The 18,531-nt window shown below is 47.3% G+C and overlaps 1 protein-coding gene and 1 pseudogene across 3 annotated transcripts in view; one reads left to right on the top strand and one right to left on the bottom strand.

Moving 5' to 3' along the window:
- Window positions 1-9,749: 9,749 nt before the first annotated feature.
- Window positions 9,750-10,066, bottom strand: LOC134757833 (transcription elongation factor A protein-like 9; annotated as a pseudogene).
- Window positions 10,067-15,625: 5,559 nt separating this feature from the next.
- Window positions 15,626-18,531, top strand: part of ATRN (attractin) — a 176,658-nt gene continuing 173,752 nt past the window's right edge. For 2 of the 3 annotated variants that reach the window (XM_031004870.3, XM_031004871.3), the window contains exon 1: window positions 15,644-16,160. In XM_031004870.3, coding sequence (XP_030860730.2) covers window positions 15,748-16,160 — 413 coding nt within the window. In that variant the 5' untranslated portion in view covers window positions 15,644-15,747. Of the gene's footprint in view, window positions 16,161-18,531 lie in introns of all 3 variants that reach the window. The other variant, XM_031004868.3, reaches the window with a different exon arrangement.

Genomic DNA, 18,531 nt, shown 5'->3' on the forward strand with positions numbered 1-18,531 from the left:
AGTCAGGCCGTGTCTGCTGTGGGAGGGAATGTGTATGTGTGAGGGGGTGGCTTCCATCACTTGTGTGTTAGCTGCATTCTTTTTATTTTTTTAAAACGCATTTATTTTAAAATTTTACATAATCTTTGGGTAATTCAGAATTAGCTTAGGCAGGTTTCAGAAGTTTCTGAGACTGGTGTCTCAACTTTAAAGCAATAGCATACTCTAGTTTCTTTTCAGATCGTCTTAATCTTTCATCTTTTACTAAAAATAAAGATTGAAATACACCAATAGGCTGGGCACTGTGGCTCATGCCTGTAATCTCAATACTTTGGGAGGCCGAGGCAGGTGGATCACCTGAGATCAGGAGTTCAAGACAACTCTGGCCAACATGGCTAAAGCCCGTCTCTACTAAAAATACAAAAATTAGTCGGGGTGGTGGCAGGCATCTGTAATCCCAGCTACTCAGGAGGCTGAAGGAGGAGAATCACTTGAACCTGGGAGGGAGAGGTTGCAGTGAGCGGAGATTGCAGCACTGTACTCCAGCCTGGGCGACAGAGTGAGAAAAGAAAGAAGGAAGGAAGGAAGGAAAGAAGGAAGGAAGGAAGGAAGGAAGGAGAGAGAGAGAGAGAAAGGAAAGAAACAATGAAAGGAAGGAGAGAAAGAGAGATAAAGGGAAGGAGAGAAAGAAAGAGAGAGGAAGGGAAGGAAGGAAGGAAAGAAAGAAAGAAAGAGAAGGAAAGAAAGAGAGAAAGAAAGAAAGAAAGAGAGAAAACACCGATAGAAATAGCTTATTTGATTTGTGGAAGGATTAGAGAGGACCCCATGATCTAGTATGCATGGATGGCTATTGAAGAAGACAGAACCCCATAGACAAAGGAAGCATTAAGATGTAATTTTTAGGCTGAGCGCGGTGGCTCACGCTTGTAATCCCAGCACTTTGGGAGGCTGAGTCGGGTGGATTACTTGAGGTCAGGAGTTCGAGACCAGCCTGGCCAACATGGCGAAACCCTATCTCTACTAAAAATACAAAATTAGCCGGGCGTGGTGGTGCATGCCTGTAATCCCAGCTACTCAGGAGGCCTAGGTAGGAGAATCCCCTGAGCCTGGGAGGTGAGCCTGGCAGTGAGCCAAGATTGCGCTACTGCACTCCAGCCTGGGTGACAGAGAGAGACTCCGTCTCAAAAAAAAAAAAAAAAAGATGTTAATTTTAAATTGTCTGCCACAAATATTAAACAGCTCACCAGACCAACAATAACACCCATATCTTATTTGTATTTTACCAAAGTTCCCACATACAGATAGCATAGAAGTTCCACAGCTAAAAGTTTCATACACTTCAGAATCATATTTAAATTAATCTGATCTCTTGTATTAATAATAAAAATTAAAAACTAGATTCCACTCAGTGTGGTCTCAGTCTCCACACCAACATGTATTTACTACTGACAGAATGCCACCTTCCTCTGTACTCAGTGATCATGATTTATGATCTGATGTGTCAAATCAGAACATAAAGCAAACCAGGAATTCACGGGCCCAGAGAAGGGTAAAGAACTCGTCCCATCCAGCAGGTAAGCAGCCCAAGTGCTCTGCCCATTCCCAAGCAGAATCAGACCTGAGCAGCAGGCAGTGAGGAGGAGAGCACGTTCTTCCTTGTCCATTGCCTTGGGTGGTTTCTTGAGTGTCCCAAGTGGGGTAGTTGTTTCTCAATAGGAAAGTTAACTCTCTGAGGACAGGACCTCCTCCCACCTCCCTCGCAGAAGGGTCCAGCCCAAGTGTGAGGAGACAGCAGGTCCTTAATAAAAGAAGGAACCAGCATATACGGAGCACCTACTATGTGCCAGGTACAGAGCCAGGGCAGGTGCGTTCAGGTAATCCTCGCAACAGCACTGGGGGTGGGATCATCATCCCTTCTTTACAGATGTGGAAACAGAGGCCAGGGAACGGAATCTGCCCAAAATGGCACAGCTAGTAAGTAGGGGAGCATCAATTTGAAAACCCAGGTCTTCTCACTCCAGGGCTCTTTCTCCTACCTGTATAAGCTGAGGGTTTGGCAGTAAATGAGGATCCCAGCTCCAAGGTGGTTGCTTTGGAGCTCACACATTAGATCCCCTTGAGCGCGTGGGGCCAGCCCTGAGAGTCCAGAGGCCTGGGTCCGGGAACCCTGGCTCTACAGCACGACTTCATCATGATCTCGAGTGAGTCCTTTAACTTCTCTACACCAGAGCCAGACTAATCCAGTGGGGTTCCCTACCAGGGAGAGGGGATTCAGCAAAACCATCAGGGGAGTATGTTTGCAAACCACAGGGAGCCAGTGTCTGCCCACAGACTCTGATGTTGTTCCTTTGCAGGGAGTACGTGGTGTGCCATACTCCACTATCAGATTGGCATAGCAATCTGATATCACACCCCTCACACCTGTTGAGAATCAGTTATGATCTCCAAGGTTCTGACCTCTGAGAGTGACATAAGTCCTAGGGAAGCACAGCCCCACTCCCTGAGACACCTTTTTCAGAAGTCCCATGAGGTCAAAGACATTGGGGTCAGGATACTTTAAAGCCAAAAATGCTTAAAAGTAATTTGGGAGGGAAGACAGGTTTCAAAGGGAAAAGAAAGGTGATCGTTAGGAGGAGGTTTGGGAGTGGGTATTAAAAAGGAAGGGTTGGAGTATGGTATGCAAACCCAGCTGGTAGGACAGGGTCAGGCCAGGCCGAGCCTAGAGAAATCAGGTTTTAGGGATCTGGCTTGCCTGTTGTCTGTTGTGAGGTTGCACTCACTACCTCAGGAATGGGCAGGGGGCTTTGTCAAAAATGTCTTGAGGCTGGGTGCAGTCAGTCGCACACGCCTGTAATCCCAGCACTTTGGGAGGCTGAAGTAGGAGGATCACTGCAGCCTGGGCAATATAGGGAGACCACATCTCTACAAATAACAACAACAACAACACCACCACCAACAACAACAACAGCCAGACTTTGTGCTGCATGCCTGTCGTTCCAGCTACTTGGGAGGCTGAGGCAGGTGAATCAGTTGAGTCCGGGAGGTTGAGGCTCCATTGCACGAGGGCTTGTGATTGTGCCACTGCACTCTATCCTGGGTGACACAGCGAGACCCTGTCTCAAAAAAAATATATATATATAGATACATAGGTATATCCATATCCGTCCACACATACATACGTACATGTCTCTTGAGCCGCTAAGTTCAGGCAGGTCTTAGATAGTGAATACGGGAAGAAAAAAAAACACAACTCACATTATTCAGACATAATCTGCTTGCCATGTTTCTCCTCTTCCTCTAAGACACACTCGAATGCCCCAGTGCTATGAAGCCTTGTCTGACCCACAGACACCGTAAGTGTGTGGCCCTCCTGGGTGCACTGACAGCAAGCCCATCTCTCTACAAGCCCCCGTGCAGTGAGCACTCTGAATCCTAACTGCCTGTTTAGATGTCAGTCTCTCACACTGAACTGTGAATGACTAGAGGGAACTGTGAATAACTAGAGGGCTTATAAGCAAGCCCTTTTGCTTATAAGCACCCAGACTAAGGACCAGCCCAACCAACCAGAGTGACAGGAATATGTTCCAGGGGCATGGAACTCAGGAGCAATTTTGTTCTGGAGGAGTTGAGCATGTTTCTAACGCCCTGTACTGTTTACTTACCCCCCAAGAGCCACCCTACATCGGGCATAATTGTAATTTGGGAGAGTTTCTTTAAAACATAAAATCATTTATTTATTTATTTACTTATTTAGAGACAGAGTCTCACTCTGTCCCCCTGGCTGGAGAGCAGTGGTGCGATCTTGGCCCACTGCAACCACTATCTCCCAGGTTCAAGCGTTTCTCATGCCTCAGCCTCACGAGTAGCTGGGATTACAGGCTCCCACCACCATACCCAGCTAATTTTTGTATTTTTAGTAGAGATGGGGTTTCATCATGTTGGCCAGGCTGGTCTTGAGCTCCTGGCCTCAAGTGATCTGCCCACCTCGGCCTCTCAAAGTGCTGGGATTACAGGTGTGAGCCACCGCGCCTGACCCACAACATGAAATCAATATCTAGGTGCAGATTTCAAACAATATAGAGAATTGGTTTGTGAGAATGATATCATTCAGTTGGAACAAAGTCCAGCTTTGGCAGCCCTGTTGGGAAAGGTAGATCCGGCATCTACCTGTGTGGAAAGCAGGGAGGATGCTGTCTGGAAAGAATGCTGGTGTGTGTGTGTGTGTGTGTGTGTGTGTGTGTGGCAGGAGGCTCTCGGCTCATACACTCTTTGTGACTATAGGGGAGGCTGGGCCTGACTTCTTGCCATCAGGCTCCTGAGTCCCCAGAAATCTTGCGGAACTTTCCACATGAAAAAAACACCGAAAAACAAAAAATGACAGCCTCCCTTAAAATGCCTATGGGAGACAGGGACTGTTGGCTGGGGACCCAGACTATGGCCACAGCCACAGACTTCAAAGCTGCCTCAAGCCTAGGACTCCAGCTTGTGGACATCTTGCAGGTCTGCTTTCTTTCTGTCCTCTTTGAACCTTGTCCACAATCAGTGCCCTTGGCCCTGCCTTGCTTGGGTTCATAGCTAAACTCTCCCTGTTCCTTGAGCCATTTTTGATATGCCAATCTGGCTGCAGTCTGTTTAACTTGGTAAACACTGTAATCTGGGCTATACCTCCAGTCACAGGCTTTTGGTCAGCTAGTTCTGCACACAGGGTTATGTGCCACCCCTCCCCCATCTTGGGGTTCCTGCCACAGTCACAGCGCAAGTGAACGCAAGAACCACTTCACCATAAAAAAGGCTGCCTCACTGCCAGTGGCTTCTCAGATAATGGGAGTTGGTGCCAGTGGCTTTGGCAGCAACATGAGATAGGGACCTCTGTGCAGGCATCAGAGGCCTTGATCGTAACCTTGGCAGTGGTCTGTATCAGGGCCTTGAGTAAGCATGAGAAACAGAGATGGTGCTTCTGGTGGTGCCAGGACAATGTGCTTTGTTCTTTTTTTTGTTTTATTTTTTTGAGATGGAGTTTCACTCCTGTTGCCCAGGCTGGAGCGCAGTGGCATGATCTCGGCTCACTGCAACCTCCACCTCCTGGGTTCAAGCAATTCTTTTTTTTTTTTTTTTTTTTGAGACGGAGTCTCGCTCTGTTGCCAGGCTGGAGTGCAGTGGCACAATCTCGGCTCACTGCAAACTCCGCCTCCCGGGTTCACGCCATTCTCCTGCCTCAGCCTCCCGAGTAGCTGGGACTACAGATGCCCGCCACCACGCCCGGCTCATTTTTTGTATTTTTGGTAGAGATGGGGTTTCACCATGTTAGCCAGGATGGTCTCGATCTCCTGACCTTGTGATCTGCCCGCCTCGCCCTCCCAAAGTGCTGGGATTACAGGCGTGAGCCACCGCGCCCTGCCGGGTTCAAGCAATTCTTGTGCCTCAGCCTCCCAAGGAGCTGGGATTATAGGCGCACGCTGCCATGCCCGGCTAATTTTTTGTATCTTTAGTAGAGTTGGGGTTTTGCCATGTTGGGCATTGCTGGTCTCAAACTCCTGACCTCAGGTGATCCGCCCGCCTCGTCCTCCCAAAGTGCTGGGATTACAGGCGTGAACTACTGCACCCGGCCAATTTCTTTAGGTAACAATTAGAATACTTATCTGTTCTTATTAGGAAAAAAACCAATGTCTTCCTCTTGAGACCCTCTCTTTTCTACTGAATAAACCCAAGAAATCTGGGGCTTATTAAGTCTAAAACAGCCAGTCCAGCTTCCAAACAAGTCAGCCAAGCCCAGGTTGTGTATCTAACTTGTGAAAAACAGGTCACCTGGAGGGGACACTGTCTGAGAGCCACCTCACATCTACATGGAGATGGCACAAAGGAATGTTGCCAGTTGTGGCAACCGTGAAAATTCACTGTTCAGCTCTCCTGCTGTGGGGAGCGGAGTTGACTGGCAGACCCAGCTGCTCCCCCTCCGGGTCCCCCACTGCGTTTGTGCTACTGCAGGCTGATTCCTGCAAGATACTGCTGCTCTGACAGACAACTCTGGCTCCAGGACTCCCCACTGGCCTGGGAGAGCCTTCATTGAAACTGCACTGAGATCTGACACTCTTCTTAACCAATCTTTTCTTCCCGCTTTCCTTCACAGCTGTCAGATTTTTATTCCTGTCTGAATCCTCTCTTGCCATTTCCTGTTTGCTTCCGCTTTATCCTTCACAGACATTTCCCCCAGTAAATCCCTTGTATGTCTAATTTGGTTTTGGCATCTGTTTCTCAGTAGACCTCCCAGGCGTACATGGTGCTGGAGCTGGTTCCCACTGGCTTGTGAGGGCTGAGCCTATGTCTCTCTTTCCAATTCCACACTCAGTGACATCATGATGGGAGCTCGAAATAGGTCATGGTGGGAGTATTTACACCATAGAAATCAACTAGTGCTACGCATGAAGGCTTTTTCTTCTCAGTGAGCTGGTTGCTAAACATTTATGAGCAAACCTCTGGTATCTACCCAATAGAAATGTATGTATACTCACCAAAATACCTGTATTTGATTTCCAGATGATCATAGCATCATGATTCATAGTAATCTCAAACTGGAAACTGCCCAAATGTCCAGCAGGAGAATTAATCAATAAATTTTCATATCATGATGTGTGTATATAAGTTTCTATTTTATTTTTTTTAGACAGGGTTTCCCTCTGTCGCTCAGGCTAGGGTGCACTGGTGTGATCACTGCAGCCTCAAACTCCTGGTCTCAAGTGATCCTCCTGGCTCAGCCTGTCAAGTAGCTTGGACTACTGGTGCATGCCACCATGCTCTGCTAATTTTTATTTTTACTTTTGAGACAGCTTCTTGCTCTGTTGCTCAGGCTAGAGTGCAGTGGTATGATCATGGCTCACTGCAGCCTCGATCTCCTGGGCTCCAGAAATCCTCTTTCGCGTCCTAAGTAGCTGGGACTACAGGTATGCACCATCATGCCTGGCTAATTTAAAACAATTTTTCTTTTGTAAAGACAGGAGTCTTGCTATTGTCGCCTAGGTTGGTCACAAACTCCTGGCCTCAAGCAATCCTCCTGCCTTGGCCTACCAAAGCATTAGGGTTACAGCCGTGAGTCACCACGCTTGGCCCATAGTACTTTTTTTTTTTTTTGAGACAGAGCCCTGCTCTGTCGCCCAGGCTGGATTGCAGTGGAACAATCTTGGCTCACTGCAACCTCTGCTTCCTGGGTTCAAGCAATTCTCCTGCCTCAGCCTCCCAAGTAGCTGAGGTTACAGGCACCCGCCACCATGCCCAGCTAATTTTTGTATTTTAGTAGAGATGAGGTTTCGCCATGTTTGCCAGGCTGGTCTCAAACTCCTGACCTCAGGTGATCTGCCTGCTTCGGCCTCCCAAAGTGCTGGGATTACAGGCATGAACCAGGGTACCCGGCCCCATTGTATGTTTATACCACATTTTGTTTACCCATTCATCTATCTACAGACACCTGAGTTGCTTCCACCTCCTGGCTCTTGTGAATAATGTTACAATGAACATGGAAATACACCTATCTCTTCAAAATCCTGCTTTCAATTATTTGGGAAATATACCCAGAAGTGAACAGCTGGATCATATGTAATTCTATTTTTAACTTGTTGATGAGCCCCCATACTGTTTTTCGTAGTGGCTGCACCATTTTATATTACCACTAACAGTGCACAAGGGTTCCAATTTCTCTACATCCTCACCAACACTTGTTATTGTCTGTTTGTCTGGCTTTTTTGTTTTTAGAGATGGGGTCTTGCTATGTTGTTGCTCAGGCTGGCCTCAAACTCCTAGGCTCAAGCAATCCTCCCGTGTTCGCCTTATGAATAGCTGGGACTACAGGCACACACCACCACACCACCATGCCAGCTATTGTCTGTTTTTTTGTGTGTGTTTGTTTTTTTTTTTTTGAGACAGAGTTTCTCTCTCTTGTTGCCTAGGTTGGAGTGTAATGGCGCGATCTCAGCTCACTGCAACCTCCGCCTCCCGGGTTCAACCAAGTCTCCTGCCTCAGTCTGCTGAGTAGCTGGGATTACAGGCATGCGCCACCACACCCAGCTAATTTTTGTATTTTTAATAGAGGTGAGGTTTTGCCACGTTGGCCAGGCTGGTCTCCGACTCCCGACCTCAGGTGATCCACCCACCTCAGCCTCTCAAAGTGCTGGGATTACAGGGGTGAGCCACCATGCCCGGCCTGTTTTTTTTTTTTCCTTTTGTTCTTCTTTTATTTTAAATACAAGCTATTCTAATGGCATGAGGAAAGAGAGGAATTTTGATATCCTTTTTCATTTCTGCCTCCCAGAGCATAGATCAGTGTCTGGTATATAGCAGCCACTCAAAAAATATAAGTTGCTTAAATGAATACATTGAATGAATTGACTGCCTGTGTAGTGTGTGAAGTGGGCTGAATGGTGGCTCCCCCAAAAGATTTGTCCATGTTCTAATCCTTGGAACCTCTGGATGTTACTGTATTTGGAAAAAAAGGTCTTTGCAAATGTTGCCAGGCACGTTGGCTCATGTCTGTAATCCTAGCACTTTGCAGGCCAAGGCGGTAGGATCACCTGAGGTCAGGAGTTCGAGACTAGCCTGGCCAACATGTGAAACCCCGTCTCTACTAAAAAAAATACAAAAATTAGCTGGGCGTGGTGACGGTTACCTGTAGTCCCAGCTACTTGGGAGGCTGAGGCATGAAAATCGCTTGAACCCAGGAGGCAGAGGTTACAGTGAGCCAAGATCATGCCATTGCATTCCAGCCTCGGCAACAGAGTGAGATTCTGTCTCAAAAAAAAAAAAAAAAAAAAAAAAAAGGCTTTGCAAATGTAATTAATTAAGGAGCTTGAGGTGAGTTCATCCTGGATCATCCAGGTGGGCCCTAAATCCAATAAATGTCCTTATAGGAGATACACACAGAAGACGGACATACAGGGGGAGGTGACGTGAAGGTGGAGGCAGATATGGGATTTGTGACCACGAGCCAAGGAAGCCAAGGAATGTGGACAGCCACCAGGAGCTGGAACAGGCAGGGAAGGGTTCTTCCCTAGAGTCTCCAGAAGCCTAGCCTGCTGATACCCTGATTTCAGACTCTGGTCTCCAGAGCTGTGAGAGAATACATTTCTGTAGGTTGGTTTTTGTGGTTGTTTTAAAACTTTTATTGTTTTTAGCGATAATCATGTGTGTTCATTTTAGGAATATGGAATACACAAGTAAGCAGATAAAAAAAATCTTTTATAATCCTCTATGGAGAGATTGTACCTTTTGTCTTTCACCCTTCACGAGTTTTTATGTGCATATATGTAATATCCAAATGTACTCTTACCTTTCAAAAATGTTATTCACAATTGGGCATGGTGGTGTGTGCCTGTAGTCCCAGCTACTGGGAAGGCTGAGGCAGGAGGATCGCTTCAGCCCAGGAGTTTGAGGCTGTAGTGTGCGATTATCACATCTGTGAATAGACACAGCACTCTAGCCTGGGCAACGTAGCAAGACCCTGTCCCTAAAAACTAAAAAATTAAAATGATATTAGCATATTACTAGTAACCCTTTTTTCATTTTATATCCTATCAGGAACCTCTTTTTTTTTTTTTTTTTTTTTTTTTTTTTTTTTTTTTTTTACAAATGAGTAAAGCTCTTCTACAAAAGAGATTTGAAGATTGGTTCAAATATGGTAAACAATGAGATATGGATAAATGATGCATCTGAAACCACTAACAGCAACAGGTTAAAAGTAGAAAGATGGACAAAGGTATATCAGAAAAACGCTAATAAAAAGAAAGTTATATAGCATTGTTAATATCGCATAAAATAAAAATAAAAGGAAATTGCATTAAATAGGGGCAAGGATGGTTTTGATCAATTTTCCAGTACATCCCTATAAGTTTGTTTCTTACTCTCCTTATCTCGTCTATTTCATCCACTTCTCTAAACATATCTTCATTGCTTAAATGCCTCTTATGTACATGTTTATATTCTGGAGAGATGGAATTAGCCTTTCTCTAAAAGTTCCTTCTGCATTTTCCTCCTCCTCTGGCTTTTCCTCAAAATTTGGTTCACTATTTTCTGGCCTTCCTTCCATTTTTGGACAGGGTTTCATCTCATGTCTGTGGGGCTTCTCTTTCTTCCTTCTATTCTTTCTTTCTTTTTCCTTCCTTCCTTTCGTTTTCCTTTCTTCCTTCTTTCCTTTCTTTTTTCCTGCTTATTCCCCTTTGAGTGCAATAACTTCTGGCACTGATCAGGTAAGTTTCTTTCTCCTCTTTGTCTAGCCTTGGATTGTGCTAAGAACAACAGACCTGCACAATTCTCACAAGTTGACTCTTCCCTTCATTGGCCCCCAGCACCTTGGCCTACACTGCTGAAGGAAGCTGGTACCCAGGTGGGATCAAGAACCAGACTAGTAGGACTTCTGCACTGTCAACTTTTAAATTTCTGTGGTTTTATGCCACCAAGTTTGTGGAAATTTATTATAGCAGTCACGGGAAACTAATATGTTATCTGTAATTAGGAGAAATTATAAGGGATTTTAATCCAAAAGGATGGCTTCAGTTTGGGAACTTCTAATTTGAAGTACTTCATGGCCATATTTAGCAAAGTCATTTGTCTTTTAACAGTAGTACTGTTTTCACAGTATCTTATCTATACACAAGAGAAAATTTTTGTTCTCTGTTGTAGAAGTTTGAGGGAGGGGCATGAATCTAGCTCATCCAGTAGAAATTTCAAGTCTTCTGCCTTTAAATTGACGTGCTCATCCCAGTGCAGGGTCTTGTCCCTTGAGCCGACATAAAGGTGAACTCCTGTACTTGTGGGACTTGACTGAGGAGGCCACCAGGAGCTCTGCCAACTGCTCAGAGGTATAACTTTATGCTCCCAGATCAGGGACTCCTAAACACTTTCTCTTACAGTCTGCCAAGGACTATTGGAATCTTATTGCTGGTTGGTTGACAGTGGGATATCCATTGGAGCTTTCAATGGCACTTTATTCCTACCTAGAACCCTCTCAGTTGTGTTTGTTCCAAACCTTCAGGATCAACCTCTTTCACAGGCAACATAGTACCTTACCTTCTAGGTGAGATTTTAACACCTATAATTAGAGAATTGCTTGGTCACACGTTGACTAAAAGTATAAGGATAACTTTGGGACAATAAAATATATCGATGTTCCAAACAGTGCAGAATGAGGACCGGTGATGTTTGCGGGAAAGTCAGATGGTCAATCAGATCTTACTTGAGCAGTATTCAATCTTTGCTTTCTAGTAGGTATTTGATAAACAAACATTTGTTATATGTATTACACATACATGGAGCTATCTATTTGTATCTATTGGTACCCCTCCCAAATTTCCTTTATAGGATCCTTCTTATTGCTGTGAATGTTATCTGCTGAAAGAGATGTGTGTACAAAATGCTGCTCCCTTACCTCAAAGTGGAATCAATTCTATGGTACAATTCATGCTCTAGGGCTCTCCATAGGATCAGGCTGAAGCTCAACTCTAGATAAGACCAGACCACATCTTTTCTCAACCCCCTCCTGGGCTCTATCTTGCTTCCTTCACTGTGTTTCTTCCGAGAGCAATCTTCCAATGAATTATGCACTCAGATCCTGTTTCAGGGTTCTGCTTCTAGGGAATCTGACCAAAGACACTGCATGAGTAAAAGCCAAAAATTATAAAATCCATCTATGTCCATGACTTGGAGACAATGCAAGCAAAGATACAGGAAGGGATGACATGAAATCAGAGAAAGGGCCAAGGTGAGTAAGATGCCTTACTTAAGTGAAAAAGAATAGGCATAGGCACCTTCAAACCATTCTGCACTAACCTAGTGGAGACAAACCCTTTTGGTCATGCAGTTGGCAAGAACAATGTTATTTTAGTGTCTGGACTTAGAGTAATTTGTATCAAAGCCTGGGTATTCTTTGCCACTGGCATTACAGTTTCTGGGACCTGGAAATGACCACCATGACAAAGACCAGTGGAAAAAAAGGGATTTCAGGCAGAACTGCTGCAGAATCTTGGTGATAAGGCACTTGGGGTCCAACAGAGGCACTTCTGAAGCTACGGTGACTACGGTGACCTCCTTCATGAGAAGCAACTGGACAATGATACTAGTGTATTACATATAGATGACTAGTTGTAGATTATATATTTATATACAATTATACTGTCATTCTTAATTCTTAATCAAGTCCACATCACAAGACTTATTCTTGTCCTTGGAGGAACCAGGGTACAGAGTATTCTGGTAATTTGTTATTGTGTAACAAACTGTCCCCAGTTGGCTCATTTATTTTGCTTATGTATCTGCAGTTTGGGGCGGGTTCAGCAGGAACAACACCCCCGTGCTTCATGATTGGGGCCCCAACTGGGAAGACTTGAATGGCTGGGGGCTGGCTTCCTCACAGCATGGTGGTCTCAGGGTAGCTGGACATCTTTTATGGCAGCTGGCTTTCCCAGAGCAAGTGTTCCAAGACACTTCAGGAGGAAGCTGCAAGACTTCTTATGACCTAGCATAAAGTCCCATTTCTGGGACCTCAGAAATCCCAGTACATCACTTCCACCACAGTCTATCAGTCAAGCAAATCACTAAGGCCAGGCTAGATTCAAAGAGTGGGGTGGGGGTGGGGGTGGGGGTGGGGCCGGGGCCAAGGATTAGACCTGATCTCTCCATAGAAGGAATGTAAGAGAATCTGCAGCCATCTTTAATCTATCACATAGACATAGAATGTGTAGGGGACTTTTTGATAAACACAGTAAAGGAAAAAGAAGATAGCAGGTAAGATTTTGTTTCTTTGTTTATTTGTTTTTAGAGACAGGGTCTTGATCTGTTGCCCAGGATGGAGTGCAGTGGTCCAAACATAGCTTACTGCAGCCTCAAACTTCTGGGCTCTGTGATCCCCCTGCCCCAGCCTCCCAAGTAGCTGGGACTACACATGCACGCCACCACATCTGACTAATTTTTTAAAAAAATTTTTGTAGAGACAAGGTCTCACTATGTTGTCCAGGCTGGTCTCAAACTCCTGGCCTCAGGTGATCCTCCCACCTTGGCCTCCCAAAGCACTGGGATTACAGGCATGAGCCACTGCACCCAGCGTGTTTGTTTTTTAAGGACAAAATAATTTGAGCATGTTTGAAAGCTAAGGAAAAAGAACCAGAGAAGGGAGTAGATTAAGGAAGTAAGAAAGAATGTTTGCTGCAGCAAGATTCTAAGGCTTCAGAGTAGCAATATCTAGTCTAGGGATTGCTGTTCTTCAGATGCACACCTTTTCTGTTATCCCTGAATGTTGGTAAAATCATGTGAAACTTCCCAGTCTGGGTTCAGTCTTGCTGTGGGGAGGGAAGGGAAGGAAAGGGCTGGTTCACTTCTGGTCTGGAAGATTAGGGGGAGCAATGTCTCCTACAGCTAGGGCATGGCCTATGCCAGCCTCCCCATCTGATGGGGTCCTGCCGGAGGGTAGGGCCATGTCTTCAATTTCAAAATCCTACACGGCAAAAACATAACCTGCAAACCAGAATGTCAGTGTTAGGGCCTAGGCCGAACAATAGTTTTCCTGTAGGAATGGGGAGTATGTGTGGATGTAGAGCTGGGGGTAAGGCTTTTGTGTAATTCAGCTTCACCAGGCTTGAAGAAGATGCAGTGAGGACAGTCAGGACCTGAGTATGAGAGTGGGACCTGGGTATGAGTGTGGAAATCCATCTTAGAACCTTAAAATTCCATACTCTGAGGTAAAGCTGAGAGGCTCCACAGGTCTATGAGGGTTTTTCTTTGTTTCCCAGGGACTGTAAGGTGCCCAAATTCTGAGGTAGGTGCCATAGGAATATTCCTCATAGCACAAGCATTATGTCGGACAATGTTCTGCTTATCTATTACTGAGTAACAAACCTCTCTAAAACTTAGAGGCTTAAAATAACATAAATCATAATTTATGAAAAATTACAAATAATTCATCACTTAAGGGTTAAATGATAAATGAGTTATTTCTTAGGATTTTGGATAAGTCACAGTTAGGAAAGACCTGTTACTGTTGTAGGTAACATGGAACAGCCCAGATGGTTGGAATAACCCAACCCAGATAGCTTCTTCACTCAATGACTGATCCCTTAGCTAGGATGGCTCCACCAGCTGAGCGGCCCAGCTCTCCCTATCCAAGTCCAAGTGGTCTCTGCACGTGGTTTCTCTCCAGCAGGGTGGCTAACGGGGTGCAGCTCATGACCACCAACAGCTCAAAATCAAGGCTGCCAAGTCTTTTTTTTTTTTTGAGACAGAGTCTCGCTCTGTTCCCCAGGCTGGAGTGCAGTGGCGCGATCACGACTCTCTGCAACCTCTGCCTCCTGGATTCAAGCAACTCTCCTGAGTAGCTGGGATTGGTGCGTGCCACCACGCCCGGCTAATTTTTGTATTTTTTGTAGAGACAGGGTTTCACCACGTCGATCAGGGTGGTCTCGAACTCCTGACCTCGTGATCTGCCTGCCTCGGCCTCCCAAGGTGCTGGGATTACAGACGTGAGCCACCGTGCCCGGCCAAGGCTGCCAGGTCTTTTTTAAGCTCAGAGCTAGAAACAAGACATTGCTACTCCTACTAACTTCTTCTATTGGTGAAATTGAGTCATGGTTTCTCACGGTCTCAATCATGACCCAGCCCAGATTCCAGGGTCAAGGACCATAAAAGGCTACATTGATGGAAGACATGTCTCATTGAGGGACACCAGAGTAACAACTACCAGACAAGAAGGGGCAGGTCTGTGTGAGCGCCATTTCCTAATTCTACATTGCCCACTCTTCAGAGAAGATGGTTGGAGGGCAAATTGTGGGGAGCAAGGTAACTCCAAACTTTTACAGAATTAAAGGTAGGGGGTCTGGTCAGCTACAGTCCATCTGTTATCAAGAGGCCTGGCTGTGTGTCTTCATTCAGTTTATTAGGCATTTACTGAGCACAGCCTACATGCCAGGTTCTTCATTTTTTGACACAGGGTCTTGTGCTGCCCAGGCTGGAGTGCAGTGCTGCGACTGCGGCTCACTGCAGCCTTGACCTCTCCAGGCTCAAGCGATCCTCCTGCCTCAGCCTCTGGAGTAGCTGGGGATACAGGCGCGCACCACCATGCTCGGCTAATTTTTGTATTTTTAGTAGAGACAGTGTCTCACCCTGTTGGCCAGGCTGGTCTCGGATCCCAGAGATCAAGTGATCCGCCTGCCTCAGTTTCCCAAAGTGCTGGGATTACAGGCGTAAGCCTCCGCGCCCGGCCTATGCCAGGTTCTACATGTGTTCTTTCTTGACTCTTGTGTTACAGAGGCTCGAATGAAGCCTGGCTTCTACAGTACCGCACCCAGCACCTCGCTGCGATGCAGCCTGCTGTACCCTTTCCGTCCGGCAGCTGGAGTTAGGGCAGAGTGCCGGGTCTCTAGGAGGGCAACACTCAACGCAGTCGGCTCCTAGGCATCCAGTGGGGCTGCAACCCCGCCGCCGGGGGCGAAAAGCGAAGGGGGAAAACTAGAGCTTTCGCCGGCCGGGACAGCGCAGCCGGGTTTCAGCTCGTTCTGCGGTCCACGTCAGAAGATCGCCTCCGGCGCCGCGCGCGCCGGAGACCCCTGTCTGCGCCCCCGCACGCACGCACCCACGCACTCGCGCACGCGCGCGCCGGCCCCGCCCACCGCCCCGCTGTGGCCCCTTTGGACCGCACGAGCCACCGTCCGCACAGCCCCGCCCCGCACGGCCAGGCGAAGCGGAGCCGGCCGTGCGGTGTGTGTGTATGTGTTCGCGGGGCGCCGTCTCAGCCCCGGGAAGATGGTGGCTGCAGCGGCGGCGACTGAGGCAAGGCTGAGGAGGAGGACGGCGGCGACGGCAGCGCTCGCGGGCAGGAGCGGCGGGCCGCACCGGGACTGGGACGTGACCAGGGCTGGGAGGCCGGGGCTGGGGGCCGGGCTGCGCCTCTCGCGGCTGCTGTCTCCTCCGCTGCGGCCACGGCTGCTGCTGCTGCTGTTGTTGCTCTCGCCGCCGCTGCTGCTGCTGCTGCTGCTGCCCTGTGAGGCCGAGGCCGCGGCGGCGGCGGCGGCGGTGTCGGGCTCAGCCGCAGCCGAGGCCAAGGAATGTGACCGGCCCTGTGTCAACGGCGGTCGCTGCAACCCTGGCACCGGCCAGTGCGTCTGCCCCGCCGGCTGGGTGGGCGAGCAATGCCAGCACTGCGGGGGCCGCTTCAGGTGAGTGGCGGGTGGTGTCGGAGGGTCGGGCCCAACCAGAGGCTGGGGCTGAGGGGCGTTCGAGACAGCTCCAGGTCAGAGGGAGATGCTGGACAGAAAGTGGAGAGGGTAGGGCCGCCCTATGGGGTTTGAGGGCCATTTGCTTCCGGGGAGATCATCGTCTCTGGCCTGGGGTCTTTCTCTGTTGGAAGGTGAAAAGGTGTGGGGCAAGGGTGGGGGCACCGCGACGGTATTTGGGTGCTTAGCTTAGATGGGAAGAATGCTGAGGGACCCAAAGAGCATCAAAGCCGATCGCTCTAAAACTCGGCGTGTTTCAGCTAAACGAGGTATCCAAGGAAAGGTGATCGAGCCAGGTTTGCTTGAACACTTCCTTTTAACATCCACGTGTGCCCTAGGACCCGATGAGTTCCCCGATGCACTGGAGATGTGGGGTGCTCTGAAGAAACAGGGCCCTGGAAATGCTTTGTTGGCTGGAGATAAAAGGGAAAGGGTAGCATTGTAAGATATTAGGGATAGAAGGACCAGTGGTCCTTCTAAAGGAAAGTGAGGAAACTAGCCTTTTGGCAAAAGCTCACTGGAGGTGGCAAATTGGAATAGGGTCTGTGGTGAAGAGGGAATGGAAGGAGATTCCTATTTGCCTTGGTTTCTGGACAATATGCAGTTCTGAATTGGCTTAGTTTGGGGCAGTTCCTCTTGGAGAAATCAATAAATTAATTAGCAGTTATCGTTATTTGCTTCAGTTGTGCAATGATTTTCCAGATAATACAGACAGATTAGCCAGACTTTGGCCTTGTCCACAGGGAGTTTGGAATATAGCAAGAGAAAGATAATGTATGCACACAACCCTAGTCATAAGGGTTACAGAGTCATTCACGCCTTTGACAGGTATTTAGTTTACTGAACACATGTCTGATGTGGGGGAGTGGGGAAATGTGAACAAGACAGACAGGGTCTCTGCTCTCATTGACCTTAACATTCTAGTGGGAGCAACAGGCACTTAACAAGTAAATAAATGAGAGAAATGAACATGGTAATTTCAGGTAATGGTAAATGCTATCAAGAAAATAAAAACAGCGTGGTCTGATAGAGAATTATAACCGGTGGTGACTCTTGGAGAAGGTTCTCATTTGAAATGACGTTTGATCTGAGACCTGAATGAGGCAACAGGGAACTTGTGGGAATTCAGGGATGGAGAGGTTGTGGCTAGCTGGACGGATGCAAGGAGGACTTTGAGGAGGCGGTAACATTGGATTTGAGCATGTAAGGTTAAGTAGGATTTGGAAATGTGGAGCTGGAAAAAAATTACAGATGGAAAGAAGGGTGCAAACAAAGTTGTGGAGGCTGGAAAGTAAAGTTTTGCTGCTGCCTATGTGGAAGAGAGTTGTGAGAGAGGAGTTTGGAATAGCAAAATTGTAGACTTAGGTAATATTAGGTCTTCTAAGGAACTCAGAGAACGTTGAGCAGATGAGCTCTTTAGTTTTATGGATGGAGAAACCAAGTGACTTCAGGACCACTGATGCAGTGAGGCTGCTTTTGTAACTTAGGGTGTTCTGATTTATGAATTCCATTAATCTACATGTATTTGTTGAGGGCTCCTATGTTTTAGGTTGTGAGATACAGTGGTATACAAGACAGGCACAGTCCTGCTCTTACGGAGCTCACATTCCAGCTTGGGAGTAAAAAAATCCAACAAAAATTTTATTGTAATTTTGTTTAAGGCTGTGGAGGTAAAGAGCAGGAGACAAACAGAGGACTTGACTTAGTCTAGGGGTAAGGTAAGTCACTGAGGAAGCGAGGTGAAGTCTGAGGGGTGAGATGGTACTACCTGCGTGAGGGGTGGGGTGCTGAGGGGCCAGCAGGTACAGAGGCTTGGGGTTGAAGCGGATGGAAGGCCAGGTGGCAGGAGCAGAGAGAGCAAAGGGGAGCTTGGCAAGACGGGAGAGAAAGGCGGGAAGCCAGGCCAAGTGGAGATCTGTGGGTTGGATTGAGAATTTTGACCTTTAGCCCAAGAGCTGTGAAGTGGCGTAGTTCACGCCTATTTTCATGACATTATAGGCTTTTAGATTGGAGCCGGAATACAAATGGCCTTGAAGGTGAGGCCAGGGCATTTTCAATTTGACAAGCTTCCAAGGTCAGGGGAATGGATGGTTGAGTCAGACGAGGATCCTTCAAGTTCTGAAAACCTGGGACACTGTGGTAGGCAGTGGGGACCCGCGGTGTGGGAAGGGGACTTCATAGCAAGATCAATCTGTAATGTTCAGAGTAGGTACACTCACTTTGGGCATGAGAGATAGGGGGCAGCTGGGTGGGATCTGTTGGCATGGGTCAGAGCAGTGGTAATGAGAGCTTGTAGAGGTGAAATGGACAAGTC

The sequence above is a fragment of the Gorilla gorilla genome, chromosome 21 (assembly GCF_029281585.2).
Source record: "Gorilla gorilla gorilla isolate KB3781 chromosome 21, NHGRI_mGorGor1-v2.1_pri, whole genome shotgun sequence".
Lineage (NCBI taxonomy): Eukaryota > Metazoa > Chordata > Mammalia > Primates > Hominidae > Gorilla > Gorilla gorilla.